At 42.1% G+C, this 19219-nt stretch overlaps 1 protein-coding gene across 1 annotated transcript; it reads right to left on the reverse strand.

The window, feature by feature from the left end:
• Nucleotides 1-10158: 10158 nt before the first annotated feature.
• cnga1a (cyclic nucleotide gated channel subunit alpha 1a) lies at nucleotides 10159-16195 on the reverse strand (the record flags this gene model as incomplete). The annotated part of the gene is made up of 9 exons (XM_084155650.1): nucleotides 16161-16195; nucleotides 13327-13380; nucleotides 13079-13219; nucleotides 12813-12917; nucleotides 12377-12483; nucleotides 11935-12239; nucleotides 11413-11718; nucleotides 10581-11192; nucleotides 10159-10401 (listed from the first exon to the last, which is right to left on the reverse strand). The coding sequence occupies exons 3-9, from the start codon at nucleotides 13087-13089 to the stop codon at nucleotides 10159-10161; spliced, it is 1689 nt and encodes a 562-aa protein (XP_084011776.1). The 5' UTR covers nucleotides 13090-13219; nucleotides 13327-13380; nucleotides 16161-16195.
• Nucleotides 16196-19219: the final 3024 nt, after the last annotated feature.

The raw sequence follows: 19219 nt of genomic DNA on the forward strand, positions 1-19219 counted from the left end.
ATCATGTAGTAACCAAAATAGTGTTAAACAAATCAAAATATATTTTATATTTGATAGTCTTCAAATAGAGACCCTTTGCCTTGATGACAGCTTTGCACACTCTTGGCATTTTCTCAACCAGCTTCATGAGGTAGTCACCTGGAATGCATTTCAATTAACAGGTGTGCCTTCTTAAAAATTAATTTGTGGAATTTCTTTCCTTCTTAATGTGTTTGAGCCAATCAGTTGTGTTGTGACAAGGTAGGGGGGTATACAGAAGATAGCCCTATTTGGTAAAAGACCAAGTCCATAATATGGCAAGAACAGCTCAAATAAGCAAAGAGAAACAACAGTCCATCATTACTTTAAGACATGAAGGTCAGTCAATATGGAACATTTCAAGAACTTTGAAAGTTTCTTCAAGTGTAGTCGCAAAAACCATCAAGCACTATGATGAAACTGGCTCTCATGAGGACCGCCACAGGAATGGAAGACCCAGAGTTACCTCTGCTGTAGAGGATAAGTTCAGAGTTACCAGCCTCAGAAATTGCAGCCCAAATAAATGCTTCACAGAGTAATTGTAATTCTTTGTTATTGTTGTTTCTCTGCAATACTGCTAGCATAATATGACTATCCACCTAGCAATTTTATGAAGTTGGCTGTAGCTAGCCCAGATAGGGTCCCAATCTCCCAACCTCATAAGTAGCTACCAAAAAGTAATTTCAGGCTATCAATCAAGTTAGAGTACTGTAGCTAGCTTGTCTAACTATCTTAGCTGGCATACCTGCTGGTAGACTTTAGAAAATGTATGCACTCACTACTGTAAGTCACTCTGGATAAGAGCATCTGTTTAAGAGGTATGCTTAAATAGGTAGTCTTAGATAGGTACGCTCAAGAGGTATGCTTATATATGCAGAAAAATAAACATATTTCTGACATAGGATTCAGCATAATGATTATGGCTCTAATGCTGGAAAAAGTGGGTTTCGGTGTTTGAAAAATGATTTCCCTGGGCCAAGGTGTTGGGTTGACTGTCGGTCGCTGGACCTGGGATCATTTCCCGGCCGGGGCTACCACCCAAATTTGCTACGAAGGATGTTAACTGTTGTGGCTCTGTTCCAATATCCACCATAGCATTCCTTGCGTCCTCTCTCCTTGCCTCTTGTTCAAAACCCTTTGGATGAAAAGGTCAAACAGGAGGAACCTTTGACCTTCTTATCCAATGGGTTTTGAGGAGATGAGGAGAGAGGACGCATGGAAACAAGGAAATGCAATTGAGAGTCTCCCCTTGTATATACAGGTCTGCATAGGCATGCATACTAAGTCACATTGAGGTCAGAATACCTATTTTATGAGAGAGACCTGGCCAAGAGGGCAGCTCAATTAAAAACACATAGATCAAACACATTTCAGTGCATACACAGCCCCCGAAACACATAAAACTCAAACTATGAATTGAGTTGACAGTCCACCTGTCTATCAAGTGTCTACAGTACTTCCCAGTTGGCCTTTGATTGGCTCTCAACACAACACAACCAAGGCCACTTTGCAGCTTAGATACTGGAGGCTAAATAAGGTTCAGAGAAACTGAAATGTTTGTGTATCACAGGAATGCATTTCCCTCACTGTCTGCCTGGTTGCATGCCACCGGTCAAACCCGCTGGGTTGTGGGTCAATTACCCAGCATTATTCCAACATCGTCAAGAAGTCCAACAGAGCGGATGGGGGGGGACTGATTTAGGTTCACAAGGTTTGAGTGCACGTGATGAATATGATCTGGGTTCAAGCAATTATTTGTTTTCTTTTAAATACTTTGAGAGAGTTTCATTGAGCCTGCCTGGAGTGCCAGATGGGAGGGCTTTGCACTTTTGGGAGGATTCAATTGGTTAAATTGCAGGAGGCATGCTCAACCAAATGCAGATAAAGTGTTTGAAAGATAACCAAAACTATTTGAACCCAGGTTTAGACATCTTACAGTTTTTTTCAATCACTTTGGTGCAATTTTTACAAGTATGTGGTACATTTTCACCACTCTAAGCACAAAGATCTTAACAGAGCATCAAAATGGCTCATGTTTCAAAACTATAAGCACATTTTCAATTGACTGAGTACAACAAACAAATTCACAAAGTCACTTGTTCACTGCACCAAATCACTCTTTCAATTTGGATATATATTCAATCAAAGGCTGTGTTTACACAGGAAGCCCAATTCTGATATTTTGTTCAATTATTGGCAAAATATCTAATCTGATTGGTCAAAAGACCAATTAGTGAGAAAAATTATGAACATTGGGCTGCCTGTATAAACACAGCCTAAGTATCTGCTTTTCAAAATGCAATATCTACTTTACTTTTGATATATTAACAATGCAATTAGCTATCACTTAATCAAACTGCTCAAAATGTATAACTACTGAACCAAAATGATGTAGTGCCTAGTTAACATATATCGTTTGATAACTGCTGAACACTGTAAATGTCTATATTTTTACCTCATAAATGTATCAATTTGACATTTATTTTGGAAGGTAAAACTAAATCATATATGGATTAGGCAGTAAATACAACATCCATACAGTATATTCCGGGTGCATTCCACCCTGCATCCCACTGCTGGCTTCCCTCTGAAGCTAAGCAGGGTTGGTCCCTGGATGGGAGACCAGATGATGTTGGAATTATTGTGTAGTGTACAATGCACTGCTGAAACACCTGGGTTGTATTTAACAATGTATTCCACTCAATTTCTGAATTTCATCGTTACACTGTAAGCTGATTAACTTCAAACAGAGACAAGCGATAGTTTATCAGTTGACACATCACATAGAAAAGGTGATCTTGTACAATGTTGCACGGGACAGAAATGGAATACCACACAGTGTTATGTTTTTACAGTAGCCAACTGCTTTCCAATACCCCTATTTCTGATGATTTGTCCTACGTATTTATTGTATAAGGATAATAAAACTAAGACTGACATATTTCTCAACATGTTCACAACCTGCCATTGGATATAAATAATAATGTAAGAATCATTCACATGTGAAAATATAACTTTCACATGGGAAATTGCAAGTTCACATGTGGGGTCGAAATAGTGTTGAATTGAATTTGAATTGAAGTAGTAAACAGTATACAGAATTGCAATTCAATTTTTAATTAAATGAAATAGAATTGAATTCAGTGAAATTCAATGAAATTTAAATGCCTCTTCTATTCTTTATTAGGCGTAGTCTATACAGACAAACATCTTGGAAATAAAACATCAAACGTCGTTATATACATGCACATAAAATATTGTTGAAACAATTGATTTGCAGGACAAACTCTTAAAATGAATGTTCAAGGAAAAAAAAACCTGCATGTGAATATTCTAAGTTATTATATTTCATGAATTGCTTCAATTTTGTTCAATATGGGGAAAATACTAAATTTCCCAGAATGCATTAGTTTAACCCTCAAGTTGACCCTGAGGCCTTCAAAAAGAGGCCAAACCAATTAAAGCACAGATAAAGTGTTTGAAAGAAAATAAGAACTATTTGAACCCAGGTTTAGACATAGGAATAGTTGATGCCAGAAGATTTGTTCATGATTTACAGAATGAATGGGGTTTTGCTGTTTAATTGCCTGATAACGAAACCCAAAATAACATTTGATGGTATGTGAATACTGAACACAAACTCATCCAAGAGTAATCCTTAGAAGAGTAGTGCAACTATGCCAGGTGAGGAAAGTGTGTGTGCATGCATGTGTGTGCGTGTGTGCATGTGAAGTTTCTGGAATCTGGTTTTGAAAGAGCAGAATCTTCTTGTACTGTGGATTTCAATCACACTTCACATTAGTGTCCCAAAAACCTGTGGGCCTATGCAATTACTGCAATTAACTGGTGCAGTTAACTTAATAACATAATTGTTCCCTCTGAAAACAGATAATGCATTTGTACTGTAGAATTCCATAACATGTACACCAGTCCAGACACAGTATGGCGCTTCTCCACTAAATGAATGTTATCTGTTCCTATAGACAATATAGTATATTACAGTAACAACACCGTGACTTTGAGGTACATTTACGATGAAAGTAATACTATTCCCTGTTCATACCTGAATCTCCTGCTTTTCTCTCTGAGGAGTTGTGACATTAAGGAGCCTAGCCTAAGAACAAGAACATATTTTTTTCTAAGTACTTCTACCAGCGTACTTATTCAAATGGCTTTCTCACTAATAGAAGAGGTACTAATCCAGAATACCTTCAATGTGTGTGCAATTACAATGATAATTTAATATGGTACATTTCATTAAATTGTATATACCATAAACATACTGTTGACAAGTAGGCTATGGTGTAATGGAATGTTTTGCCTTGTGTGGTAGGTTTTGTGGGTTTTGACACTCTTATGTAGATGTCATTACCAGCCGTAAAATAACTACCATGGTAGGTTTTGTTAGTTTTTACACTCTTATGTAGGTGTCATAACCAGCCGTAAAAGAACTACCATGGTAGGTTTTGTTAGTTTTTACACTCTTATGTATATGTCATAACCAGCCGTAAAATAACTACCATGGTAGGTTTTGTTAGTTTTTACACTCTTATGTAGGTGTCATAACCAGCCATAAAATAACGCAATATATGTCTCAACAGGGCTAAATATATGTGTTATGAACGTGTCATAACATGTTATGAAGCTGGCTGTCAAGTAAAGTGTTACCAAAAAGACAATTAGAAATTAGAAGAAAGTTGGTGAGCTATAAAATGTGCCAAGCTCCAAGAGACTTGCAGCTGTAATTGCTGCAAAATGTGGCTCTACAAAGTATTGACTTTGGGGGGGAGAATAGTTATGCACGCTCAAGTTTTCTGTTTTTTTGTCTTATTCCTTGTTTGTTTCACAAGAAAAAATATAATAATCTCTGTGTCTGAAGTCAAGCCTATTATGTTTTCCATTACTTCCATCTCTTTTTCCCGCCTTCTCTCTCCCCACCAATCAATCAGTCAATAAAATGTATTTATAAATCCCTTTTTACATCAGCAGTTGTCACAAAGTGCTTATACAGAAACCGAGCCTGAAACCCCAGAGAGCAAGCAATGCAGATGTTGAAGCTCGGTGGTTAGGAAAAACTCCCTAGAAAGGCTGAAACCTAGGAAGAAACCTAGAGAGGAACCAGGCTCTGAGGGGTGGCCAGTCCTCTTCTGGCTGTGCCGGGTGGAGATTATAAGAGTACATGGTCATTAAGGCTAGATTGCTCTTCAAGATGTTCAAACATTCATAGATGACCAGCAGGGTCAAATAATAATCACAGTGTTTATAGAGGGCGTAACAGGTCAGAACCAATAAATTGATTACTTAATGAATTCGTAAAAAATGCATCAGCTGTTTTCTAATGCAATACTGAGTAGCCTACCATAATTACAATCTAACATTCAGCATACCAGGAGTGACGCTCACATGAATTTAATGATTACACAAGAGGGATCAATGTTTTTTGCCTTTTTGAACAGTATCCAAAGTAATTGCTGGGGAACAGTTTGATGGTAATGATTTGAACCATGAGCTACATGATTTGTAAGAGGAAAACCAATCATCAAGCACTTTAGTAAAGCAGCGCATCTGCGCTGCCCGGGACTAGCTGGGTGGAAGGTTTATCGCCATGACGACCTGTGAGCAAGGGCTTATGCCGAGCAGCGCGCGTCGGGAACTTCCCCTCCTTTCTGAAACGCTCTGGTAAATGCAAGTGACAGCGGCATTGGCAGAGATTTCATGGCTGTCACTCGGGGTTCTGATGAGGCGAAGAGTTTTCTCCCTCTCTGTCTTGTTCGTTAAGCACTGACTGCCCAAAATGGATATCGCCAAAGTGGAGGGGAGTTAGGAGGATAATTGCTTAAATCCTCCTGATCTATTATCCACTTACTTTGCTGCAGTGGTGCAGTCGGGTTTGAACCCATGCCTTCAGGGTCAATGTGTAGTCCATAAAGGACCAGGTCCCTTGGAAGAAGCCATGCTGTATTTGCGTATAGCAGGGACAATACAATAATCTGATTAAAATCTGTTATTTTTCCTATGGTCTGAACAGCACATAGGATCCGATATTTCAAGCCACATTTCAAACCACCTTCATACAAATCTGATTCCTGGCCACATGACTTGTGTCTGAACAGTCAAATCTGATTTATTTGCCCTCAAGTGGTTTTTAGCATATCTTGTTTCTTCCTAGTTACTCTGTTGACAGTTTTGATAAGAACATGTGGTAGCTAAACTAGCTTGTTAATTGTTTACAAACAAATAAGTGAATGTGCTAGAAAGCTAAACAGCTACCTAGATAGCTAGTTGACTGCTGTGGCTGTCCCAAAAGGACTTGTTTTGAAAGTTGTATCATCTTATACTTTGAGGCTTTAAAAGTGTTTTTACACTATGATTTTGAACATACAAAGCAACTGGGAAACATTGGCAGGCATTGTTGTCACCTTAGCTTGCTACATAACTTCTGTGTGATAGGAAGCATGAGCACCACCACCAATCAGCCTACACCACTGCACACAAACCCGTTGTTACTATGACAACTAGCGTAGCCATGTCAGCAAATTACTGCTGTCTGAACACACACAAATCCGATTTGGTCACTTGTAACTTGCTGTTTGGACAGTCAGTATTCCAAAACGTTTTTGAAAAACAAAACTGTTTTGAGCATTAAGGCCTGCAGTGTGAACAAGGCTTATCTGGTCTTGAGATACCATTAAAACTACAGGTCTTGCACCCCACTGCAAAGGTCAGATTTTCAGTACAAGTTCACTTCCCAAATGCTACGGTCATGTTATATTCATTCAATACATGTAAGACAGATAACACACCCAAGGCCATATTGTGAAGTGGTGTGTGTTAACTATGGTTTTCTCACAGATATTCCTCAATGGATATTGGATATGTGATGTTAAATACTGTATTACCTCAATGAAAATTGCCAATATTGTGGTACTGCTCTAGACCCAACACACCCTCTCAAAACCCAATCATATCCATACTGTAGGAGAACGCGATTAGGTCTCCTTTGGGAAATCACCTTGTATATACCATTTATCCTATCCACACTCTAGAAAAGCCATGATTCACTCACCATGGGTTAGATAGATGCTGGTCTACAGGGGCATTTCTCTATTACCAACACAAAGGCTACAGTTCCTTTCCACAAGGAGTATTACATTTACATTTTAGTCATTTAGCAGACGCTCTTATCCAGAGCGACTTACAGTTAGTGAATACATATTTTTTTATACTGGCCACCCGTGGGAATCGAACCCACAACCCTGGCGTTGCAAACGCCATGCTCTATCAACTGAGCTACATCCCTGCCGGCCATTCCCTCCCCTACCCTGGACAACGCTGGGCCAATTGTGCGCTGCCCATGAGTCTCCCGGTCGCGGCCCGGCTGCGACAGAGCCTGGATTCGAACCAGGATCTCTAGTGGCACAGTTAGCACTGCGATGCACTGCGCCACTCAGGAGTATGTGAACAAAACATTTTTTAGCTAACTAACCAACAAACAAAATTATATAAATGGTTTGGGTCCTTTGCATCATAGGGCTGAGAAAAAGTAGTTTAGCTTGATGAGAATAAGGGCTGAAAAATAGGCTAGAACAGAGCCAGCTAATTACCTCTTTCTATTTTGTGTGTACTGTATGTGGGCATGTATGCTGTATAGCCCAGTTGTAGGCCTACATACAGTATCTATGATAGCGTTGGTCCTATACTAAAGAGGTAGTCAAGCATCAGGGTTGTGTTCATCAGGCACCAAACAGAAGAAAGTGGACTGAAATAGGGAGGGACTACCTGGACTTAACAAGAAACGCTCATTTTCATTTTTGTTCTTAAAAAGTTTTGCTACGTGTGCATTACTGAACATGACCCTGCTCTTTTCAGTGGAGGCATATGGGTCTTCCAGGAACCACATACACTCAATCTAAAGGTGGCCTCCATATGAACTATTTTTATTTGGGATCATATGAATGATAATGTTGAGCTTGAAAGGGAAAATACTAAAAAGGAGGTCTGCATAATGCATACGTCAACTGACTATTTACAGAGATAGGAGCAGGTCAGGTCTTCCTAATGCAGCATTGAGCTGAAAAGAATGAAGGATAATGACACTGGCGTCCAATCCATGGAGATAGATAGGGTTGAAACCTTGTTTAAATGTATTTTCTTGTTAACAAAAATATAATTTAGACACAAAAGAAAAGACATATGAAGTATTAGCCAGATATGCATCTGTTGGTCCCAGATACCTTAAAACATCTGGTCACTCTGACAGAGCTCTAGAGTTCCTCTGTGGAGATGGGAGAAACTTCCAGAAGGGCAACCATCTCTGCAGCACTCCACCAATCAGGCCTTTATGGTAGATAGCCAGACGGAAGCCACTCCTCAGTAAAAGGCACATGACAGCCCACTTGGAGTTTGCCAAAAGGCACCTAAAGACTCTCAGATCATGAGAAACAAGATTCTCTGGTCTGATGAAACCAAGATTGAACTCTTTGGCCTGAATGCCAAGTGTCACGTCTGGAGGAAACCTGGCACCATCGCTTCAGAGAAGAATGGGAGAAACTCCCCAAATACAGGTGTGCCAAGCTTTTAGCGTCATACCCAAGAAGACTCAATGCTGTAATCGCTGCCAAAGGTGCTTCAATAAAGTACTGAGTAAATTGTCTAAATACTTATGTAAATGTGACATTTCAGTTTTTTATTTGTAATTCATTTACAAACATTTCTAAAAACCTCAATCCACGTAAATACAAAAAAAAAAGATTTACCATCATTTGATTGTATCATCATTTAGTTTTTAGAATTGTGATGTAAATACACATTTTGTCATATTTATGTGGTAAAATCGACTGCCATTTAAAGGAGCGGTACACCAAAATGTAAAAAAATGATTAATCCCTCAAGACAATGACCAAATATATATCTTAGTTTTCTTTATTGCTAGTGAAACAATGGGAGTAGTAGGGTCTATGGCAGGATGCTTCAAAAAGCATGCCCAAATCCTCAAAGTCACTTTAAACCAAATGTTATAGCAACCAAAATACCACAACAAGTTGCACATATAGAATATTGAAGGGTAATAGGAATTCTGGTATTTATTTTATGAATACACACCAATGCAGCACTATGCGCACATTCAGAGAGTAGATAGTTATTATATTACAGTTCTACCAAGTATTTAGGCCATTGACTGCAACTAAGCATATTTCTAAGGTAATTTTGAACATACCTAATTATAACTATAGGTGAGTACATAAGATGCTCCATCTGTGCAGGTGATCTGTCTATCAAGTCGAGATCACTCCAACAGATCCCACTTCACCCTCTGAGGATATGTATAACTTAATATTATGTCTCCAAAGAAACCTGGATTCAAATAAACACTTTTTTAGATTTGCCCTAGAATAACTCGTTTTCAGAGAATACACATCAATACAGCTTTCTGTGTAGATTCAGAGCATATTCGAGTTCTGTATTGCAGTTCTATCAATAATATACACTGGCAAGAAAAAGTATGTGAACCCTTTGGAATTACCTGGATTTTTGCATAAATTGGTCATAAAAGTCACAACAATAGAAAAACACAGTGTGCTTAAACTAATAGCATACAAATTGTTGTATTTTTCTTGTCTATATTGAATAATTTAAACATTCACAGTGTAGGTTGGGAAAAAGTATGTATACCATTGGAAGACTTCGTATACCATATGATAATTTTGGTTTTGTACACAGTCATATGATACGTGGTATAGAAAAGTACATTCTTAGGTGAGTACATGGGGAGCTATATCTCTGCAGATGATCTGTCTATCTGGTCAAAATCACTGATACAGGTCCCCCTCCAGCCTCTGGTGGTATTGATAACTTGTTATTATGTCTCCGGATAAACCTAGTTTCCAAGAAAGGTCCTATTAATCAATTTAATATAAGTGGAATTAGCTGTTTATGGCTGGGGTCAAAATGACCCCAAAATACTTGAAATTTGAAAGTCCATTTTGATACAGAAACACTAACCAATGATATAGATTTATTAAGAAAACATTGATTGAAAAAGTCATGAAATATTTGAAGATTTTAATAAACTAACTTTGGGATATGCAAAAAAATATTTATCTGGGGTCAAAATGTTTTTTCTTCACAAAACCTCCTTGTCTACCTCTTCTCCTCTTCCTCTTTCTTCTCCTCCTTTTTCTCTTCTGCCTCCCCTTCCTTTTTCTCCTCCTCCCTTATCTCCTTCTCCTCCTCATCTAGGTCCTCCTCTGCCACATCCTCTCCAGTCAGCCGCTCTATCTCAGCGATGCGTTCCCTCGAGGCCCTCTGTCTGGTGCTGTAGTCTCCCAGCAGCTTCTTCAGCTTGGTCTGCATCAGCTCCAGGTTGCTGTACATGCGGTTCACCTTAAATAAAAATAATTATAATAAAACATCACATTTAGAATGCACTTTCCATTGTACAACAATCTTAAAGTCCTACAGTTTGTGCATTAAAATACTAAAAACAAGGAACACAGCTAACGCTACATAAAGGCAGTTCTGTAAAGGTAATGCATTTTAAAGCAAGTTTTAAAAGATCCCACCTTCTCCTCGATTTCTGTGGTTTCGGGGATAATTTTGGAAGGGTCCAGTTCCAGCAGGCCGTCCTTCAGCAGGATTTGACGACCTTTCTCCTCCAGCATGCCCTTGGCTTCCGGGTACTCGGTCAACGACTCCATCAGGTCATCCTTGGACAGGCAGAAGAGATCTGAGTAGCCAATGCTGCGGATGTTGGCTGTCCTCCGGTTCCCTGCCTTAGAACCCTTTATCGCTAGGATACTGATCTCCCCAAAGTAGCTGCCATCTCCCAGCACGCAGAACTGCGTGACGCCATCGTCAGCCACCACCGCCAGCTTGCCCTCTTTGACAATATACATCTCACGGCCGATGTCGCCCTTCTTACAGATGTAGTCGCCGGGGCTGAAAACCTGGGGCTGCAGCTTGAGCACCAGCTCAATCAGAAGGCCCGCTTCGCAGTCAGCGAAGATGCGGACCTTCTTGAGAGTATCTAGGTGGACGTTAATGGCGATTTCGGCCCTGAGCTTGTCGGGCAGGTAGCGCAGCGTCTCCCTTTCGTCCTGAGCCTTGTCGTTGGTCCACAGGTAGTCGAACCACGTGATGACGCGCAGCTCCAGTTCCTTGTCCACCTTCCACTTCTGTAGAGGTGTTATAGGGAGAAATTGACTCGTATTCATGATATGTAAGACAACTACCTACTGTTGTGACGCACCGCTTGCCCCTCCAACCCCAACCCCACAATGGGCGCTAACATAATTTCTATGAAGGGTAATAGCGCACCAACATTTGCATCAACAAATCCTCAGTACTTTGATGGCTCCAGACAGTCAGTAGCCTTTCCGAACCCCACACACACACCTGCATGTACTGCTTGATGTTGTCGATGCGTGCCTGAAACTCGACCCGCGCGGCACTGATGTTGGAGATCATGGAGCTGATGTTGCCCACCAGGGTGGCGAAGATAAGCACACCCACCAGGAAGTCTAGCACATGGAAGAAGAACTCTGAGTCCAGCTCCGGTGACGGCGTCTCGCCGATGGTGGTCAGCGTCAGCGTGGACCAGTAGAGGCTGAAGGAGTACTTCCTCCCCAGTTCGCCGAACTCTGGCTCTTCCGGGTCATTCAGGTCCGGGTAGACCCAGGGGTCAGAGCCGAAGCCGATGGACTGGATTAATTGATTAATTGATTACCTGATTTTTGTATAATAAATGTACAACATAAAAGTACAAAGAAATCCTAGAGAATTATAAATGAAAGCGTTAAACAAGTATTATTTCCAATGTGGTCCTGGGTATAGGACAAAACAGGTCTAAGAAATGCATATGATAAGCAGATTTCGACATCACAATAAATACTTCCAGCAGCTGAGAAACTCAAACACCTTAGAGAAGGAGTAGTAGAGGCAGGCGTTCCAGTGGATGATGATGATGATGTACATGACCAGGATGGAGATGCGGAAGAGGTTGGTGTAGTTGGTCTTGGTCTCGGTGCGGGTGAAGAACTCCATCATACGCGTGATTCGGAGGAGTTTGTTGAGACGGATCTCGGGGTAGTTGATTCCCAGGAAGATGTAAAACACATCGGTGGGCAGCATGGAGACGGCGTCCAGCTTGAACTGGAGGCTGCTGATGTAACGCTCCCGCAGCAGCTTCTCGTCTTTGACCAGCAGGCCTTGCTCCAGGTAGCCTGAGAAATTATATTATAAGAAATAATAAAAACATCATGCGTAATAATAGAACTGCGACATGTGATGTATCAATTTGAATGAGCGGACATAAACATTAAATGAAAGGGAAATAAAACACATGCACACACACACACACCTGTCCTGGTCCTGAAGGCCATGTCAGCCAGGTAGAGGACATCAGAGGTGTAGTCCAGAATCAACCAGGTGACTAGGTGATTATCCTGCAGCTCCTCAAAGCAGGCCCTGACACACAGGAGACAGAGCAGAGCAAACTGTTAGATGCTCAATCATGCTTTAATACAAGCATCTCTTACACCCATTATGTGCATTGTGACCGTCTTTAAAAGGAAATGCACTCAGTACTTAGAGTGGGAATTTACTTGCAGGTGAGTAAGAGGATAATATGAAGTTAGACAAAAGAAGAATTTACTGGAAAAGCAATTTTAGTATGACACTTCGTTTATATATAAAAAGGGAAACTTGGTTATTTTATAACCTCAGAATCAAAGCCATGCCACTAACTAACTATATATATTTTTTAAAACTATATATTTTAAAGAGTTAATTTTTACCTGGCTATTATCATGGTCCAATTGTACATGACTGGTATTGTGATGATCAACAACCAGTTGTAGTACAGACTCCCCGCTGGGTTGATGATAAACGTTTCTTTGGGCCTGCAAGGAAAGGAGGATGGAGAAGTCAATGTAATACTTACTCTTAATATATTATACTTCATTATTATAATATACTTAATATTACATTTAATCAGAGTCATATACAGATATCAATACTGATAGATATATTGCTTCGGGTGAGATGTTACTATCATACACACCCCTCCTTCATCTCTTTCTCCTTTTTCTCCTTTTCCTCTTTTTCCTTTTTTTCTTTCTCCTCCTTTTCTTTCTCCTCCTTTTCTTTCTCCTCCTTTTCTTTCTCCTCCTGCTCTTTTTGCTTCTTCTTTTCTTTCTTTTTCCTGAGAAAACAAATAAACGTTTTCGAAGCTTTTGTGCATGTATCCTCTCTTCTATCTAACTATGCAGCATTCATGGAAATGATGGACAATGTAAATTAGGTTTTTACTCTTTTTTCTCTTTCTTCTCTTTCTTCTCCTTTTTCTTATTTTTCTTCTCCTCCCTGGGGTAAAAAGACACATCTTATGACACACACACACACATACAAACACACACACACACACACACACTGTCACGCCCTGACCTTGAGAGCCCTGTTTTCTCTAGTTGGTTTGGTCAGGGCGTGAATTCTAGATTTTGTATTTCTATGTTGGCCGGGAGTGGTTCCCAATCAGAGGCAGCTGTCGATCGTTGTCTCTGATTGGGGATCATACTTAGGCAGCCATTTTTGCCTACCTTCGTTGTGGGATCTTGTTTCTGTTTTGTCTTGTGTTTGTGTAGCCTGTTGAACTTCACGTTCGTTTGTATTTGGTTTTTTTGATTCTGTATTCAGTTAATAAAGGAATATGTACGCATACCACGCTGCACCTTGGTCTGATCCGTCTATCAACGAGCGTGACAGAAGATCCCACCACCAACGGACCAAGCAGCGTGGCAGGAAGAGCAGACATCCTGGACATGGGAGGATATTTTGGACGGTAAGGGATCCTGGACTTGGGAGGAGATCCAGGCAGGAATGGATCGCCTTAATGGGAGCAGACGGAGGCAGCGAGGGAGGATAAACGGCGACTCCGAAGTTCACGACGACGAAGGAAGCCCGAGAGGCAGCCCCAATAAAATTATTTGGGGGGGCACACGGGTGGTTGGCGAAGCAGCAGGAGGCCCTGAAAGGGCTGACTGTGGAGGAGGAGGAGGCCGCTATGATAGAGGCCCTCCAAGACCTGCAGCTCGGCACTCTGAGAGAGGAGACCACCACATTACGGGGGCTGATAGCTAAGAGGGAGCAGGAGATCTCCATTCAGAGGGAGGCGTTGCAGGAGGCCCACAGGGAGAAGGGGTCAGTGGATGCACTGAGAGAGGAGCTGGCCAGGCAACAGGAGGAGCTGAGAGAGGAGTTAACCCTACAGCAGCAGAGAGCTCAGTCCTTAGAGCAGAGGCTGGCGGAGTCAGGTTTCAGAGCAGAGCCAACTCCCCGCACTCGTTTTAAGGAGCGCGGGACCGTTCAGGCACCCTGTTATGCTGTGATACGCACTGTGTCTCCAGCACTTGCCAGGCTAAAGTGAGCGTCCAGCCAGGATGGGTTGTGCCTGCTCCTCGCACCAGACCAGTGGTGCTTGTCTCCAGTCCGGTACAGCCCTTGCCTGCTCCTCGCACCAAACCAGTGGTGCGTGTCTCCAGTCCGGTACGGCCCGTGCCTGCTCCTTGCACCAAACCAGTGGTGCGTGTCTCCAGTCCGGTACGGCCCATTCCTGCTCCTCGCACCAAACCAGTGGTGCGTGTCTCCAGTCCGATATGGCCCGTTCCTGCTCCTCGCACCAAACCAGTGGTGCGTGTGTCCGGTCCGGTACGGCCCGTGCCTGCTCCTCGCACCAGACCAGTAGTGCGTGTTTCCAGTCCGGTACGGCCCGTGCCTGCTCCTCGCACCAGACCAGTGGTGCATGTCCACAGCCCGGTACGGCCCGTGCCTGCTCCTCGCACCAAACCAGTGGTGCCACTGACCATCCTCCTACTGAGAGTTGCCATGGCAGCCATAATGTCTAGCAACCTGGGCTGCTGTCTCTCTGTAAATTATTTCTGAAACAATGTAACAGACAGGAGATCCAAAAGGGTGGACTTATTTCAGGCAAAGTGAGAGTTTCCCTTGGGGCCACCTGCCTTGGGGACAATGTGGAGCCGATAAGCAAAGGCGCATCGGTCCAATGTGGTCAGCCTACATGGGTCCAATGTTTTAACCCGCATTGGGCCCACATCGTTCTAATGTTTTCTGAGAAAAGATGCCCCCACCAGAAATGGACTGCCCACACTGGGCCTGAGCAAAGGTGCATAAGCCCAATGTGGGTAACCTAAGTGGGGCCAATATTTTTGCCTGCATTGGGCCCACATCGTGCCATTGTGGACATTTCCTGGGTAGCTACTAGCTAGCTAACTGACTAAGTAGCCGTATTTTGTTTTAAAATGCCAGGGCTTGAGGTTGAGGAGAAGTCTGAAGCGGAAGGACAGTTGAGATGGCTTGCGGTGATGGCAGAGGCTTGAGGACTGTAATAGCCTACTCTGGACTACTGATGAGCGGTGAGCTTTCGTGCGGCTGCCGGGACATCACCCAGGTGGGTGCTACTTGTTGGTAGTGGAGGAGTAGTCAAGCGGCTACGCTACGCACGGCTGTGGACGGCTGTGGACGGCGGGGACGGTGAAGTGCGCTGCTAAACGACTCCGGATCTATCTGATCCTGTCCCACGATTCCCTCCTGGCTGTGGCCGTCATGCTTTATCCCTCTGACTGTGATGCTGCCTCCCACCACTCAGGCCATTGACTTTACAAAACTAACGACTCGATCACACCTACAGCGTCATTGCACAAAATGGTATGCATCTGGATATGTGTGCAACAAAAGTTCAACATTCATCTTCTGCTACCATTTCTGTCAAGCAGTCTGCGCATACAGTTTGACGCACACGTTAGATAAATCCAATGTACGCACCACACAAAACGCACTGCAACTGCCTCTGCAACGCAATGCTGCAAGGCAAACGCAGCGTTCCATTAGAAGTTAATGTAATTCTGGTGTACCAAAACGCAATGACGCTGTCGATGCTGTCGGTGTGATCGAGGTTTAACTGCTTCAGCTCCCATCCTGACTTCCTGATACTATTTGTGTTCACTTGTATGTGCTGTGTATCTAATTCAGCTTTTAGCTGCCAAGTACAGTCTACAGGTAATGTAATAAAACTACTACTACTACTACTACACACACTACACACACACAGTATATCTGGACCGACTCACTCCTCATTGTTGTTACTGTTGTTCACATTGAACAGACGTCCTGGGCCAGGAGGGGTTTCATCTCTGGAAACAACAAACAATATTTACAATACAGCCAATAAAAACATGACGACATCAATAAAGTTCAGTATCAAACTAGGATTGGACCAACAGGTAGCTATATATGTATTGTTTACATTTCATCCTCGCTGTCCTCCTCTGTGTCTGTGGCCATATTTGGGGCAATGCGAGGCACAACCACAAAGAACGGACGAGTGCTTGATGTGCTGATCATGGCAGCCAATCTGTGTAGCCTGTCAAACACAAAGCAAGTGGAGACATATTGTCCTTATGCCAAAAACATCAATGTTCTTGCAATGTAAAACTGCATGTTTAGATATGAATATATTCAATACAACAGGGTTTACATAATGACAACAATGTAGATCAAAAAAAGAATTTTATGAATTATAGAGGCATAATAGATATCCATACATTACTGATAATGTTGTTATGGTTTTATCTTGACAACAGACAAAAAATATCACAATTACAAGGAACACAACTTTGTTTACTGAATAAAATACTACATTCAGTTTCATGTAGCCTTACCTTTACCTCTAGTCAGTGTAGTGCACTGTCCATAGTCCTCATAGATCTCAAGATAAGCAGTCCTATAGTCCCCACTCCACACAGACACTTAATATAAACAGCCTATAAAGTGATATATCACACCGAAATACAGCTAATTTGATGAATGGATACAAAATAAGCATGGTTCAGTAGCGGTATCATTGGCATCCTCCTGACCCTGAGTGGGATTTGAGGATTATGGAAATGGATTGAAAGTGGCTGTGGTGGCAAAGTCTCCCTCCTCCACTCCCTTTCTATGTTCAGGGACCTTTACGGCGCCTCTACAGAATGAATGCATTTTATTTTACAATGTAAAGAAATATACATATAAAGTTGCCTCATCCATCCAACAATACACAGAAATTGACCTTGCCTTTCACAGCTTCTCACGCTGTCATAATAACACAACAGTGGGGGTGTGATGTTTGGAAACTCTGGGATTGCTGCTGATACACAGGGGGCATCTCAATAGTCTAAAGTGGCATCCTATCCCCATCCCTTGTCTGAAAACAAAGAAGGTAAAGCCGTGTGTCGGATACCGTCGGTGAGCCTGTGCTTTTAGCTCCCCCAGTTCATTTTAGAGCAGATGAAGGAAAGGAGTCAAGAGGAGGACACAAGAGTATTGAGATGCAACCACAGGCTTTACAATTGATTCAAACCAGACGGTCGGGTTGCTTTTACATGCCTCCTACTATACCACACCTGTGTGTTGGTTAGCTCACCTTGAGTCCCTGAAAAGTGGGGAACAGACAGTGGAGTAGGATTTAGTCTCAGTAGGGGCCGGCTTTTACCCTCTCTCCTGCTTTGTCAGCACTTTCTATTCTATCCCCATGATCCTATTAAAACAAGCCAGCTGGGTAGAAGTTGCCTTCAACCACAGATCTAGGATCAGATTACTCTTCTTTCAATTCTAACATACACTGAGTGTACAAAACATAAGGAACACCTTCCTAATATTGTAATTTCACCCCCTTTTGCCCCCAGAACAGCCTCAATTAGTCAGGGCATGGACTACAAGGTTGTCGAACACGTTCTACAAAGATGATGGCCCATGTTGACTCCAATGCTTCCCACAGTTGTGTCAAGTTGGCTGGATGTCCTTTGGGTGGTGGACCATTCTTGATACACAGGAAACTGTTGAGTGTGAAAAAACCCAGCAGTGTTGCAGTTCTTGATACACTCAAACCCGTGCGCCTGGCACCTACTACCATACACCGTTCAAAGGCATTAAAATATTTTGTCTTGCCCATTCACCCTCTGAAAGGCACACATACAAAATCCATGTCTCAATTGTCTCAAGGGTTGAAAATCCGTCTTTAACCTGTCCCCTCCCCTTCATCTACACTGATTGAAGTGGATTTAACAGGTGACATCAATAAGGGATCATAGGTTTCATCTGGATTCACCTGGTCAGTCTATGTAATGGAAAGAGCAGGTGTTCCTTAATGTTTTGTACACTCAGTGTAAATTAAAAGGGGATGAAAATACATATGATCCTGGATCGGTTTTTATGGGCATCCTCTGAGTACCTGTGGATGTGTACTAATCATCCACTGTGGCCCAAGGGCTCCTCCCGATGGTAGTATTGGAGATTTATTTCACTGTTTATTGACAGCAGGTTCTTACTACGGCCGGGATTAAACACGATCAACAGCACATCCACGTTAAATAGTTTATGATTAGTGAATGCCATAATGTATTTATTTTGTTAGATACTTCTCTCAATTAGCTGTCGTGCTAGCTGTTCGTTCCGAACAGATTTACAAATCATGGGTATTTGTCTCGCTATGCAGACCTTGTCTCCCTCCCAACCCCCTGCAATTGCCTGAGCAGGTCTGCTCCCTCCGTGGCTAATCCCAGTGTGAGAAACATGCTAACAAACCTTTGTGCTATGAAACTAAATAAATACAGCACTCTTACCCCAAAAACGTATTTGCTAGATTCACGATAGTGTTGTTAGACAAAGCAAGGAAAGGGTAACTTCAAAACATAATGTACAGTGGGGGGAAAAAAGTATTAAGTCAGCCACCAATTGTGCAAGTTCTCCCACTTAAAAAGATGAGAGAGGCCTGTAATTTTCATTATAGGTACACGTCAACTATGACAGACAAAATGAGAAAAAAATATCCAGAAAATCACATTGTAGGATTTTTAATGAATTTATTTGCAAATTATGGTGGAAAATAAGTATTTGGTCAATAACAAAAGTTTCTCAATACTTTGTTATATACCCTTTGTTGGCAATGACACAGGTCAAACGTTTTCTGTATGTCTTCACAAGGTTTTCACACACTGTTGCTGGTATTTTGGCCCATTCCTCCATGCAGATCTCCTCTAGAGCAGTGATGTTTTGGGGCTGTCGCTGGGCAACACGGACATTCAACTCCCTCCAAAGATTTTCTATGGGGTTGAGATCTGGAGACTGGCTAGGCCACTCCAGGACCTTG

The sequence above is a fragment of the Coregonus lavaretus genome, assembly GCF_964263955.1.
Source record: "Coregonus lavaretus genome assembly, chromosome: 38".
NCBI lineage: Eukaryota > Metazoa > Chordata > Actinopteri > Salmoniformes > Salmonidae > Coregonus > Coregonus lavaretus.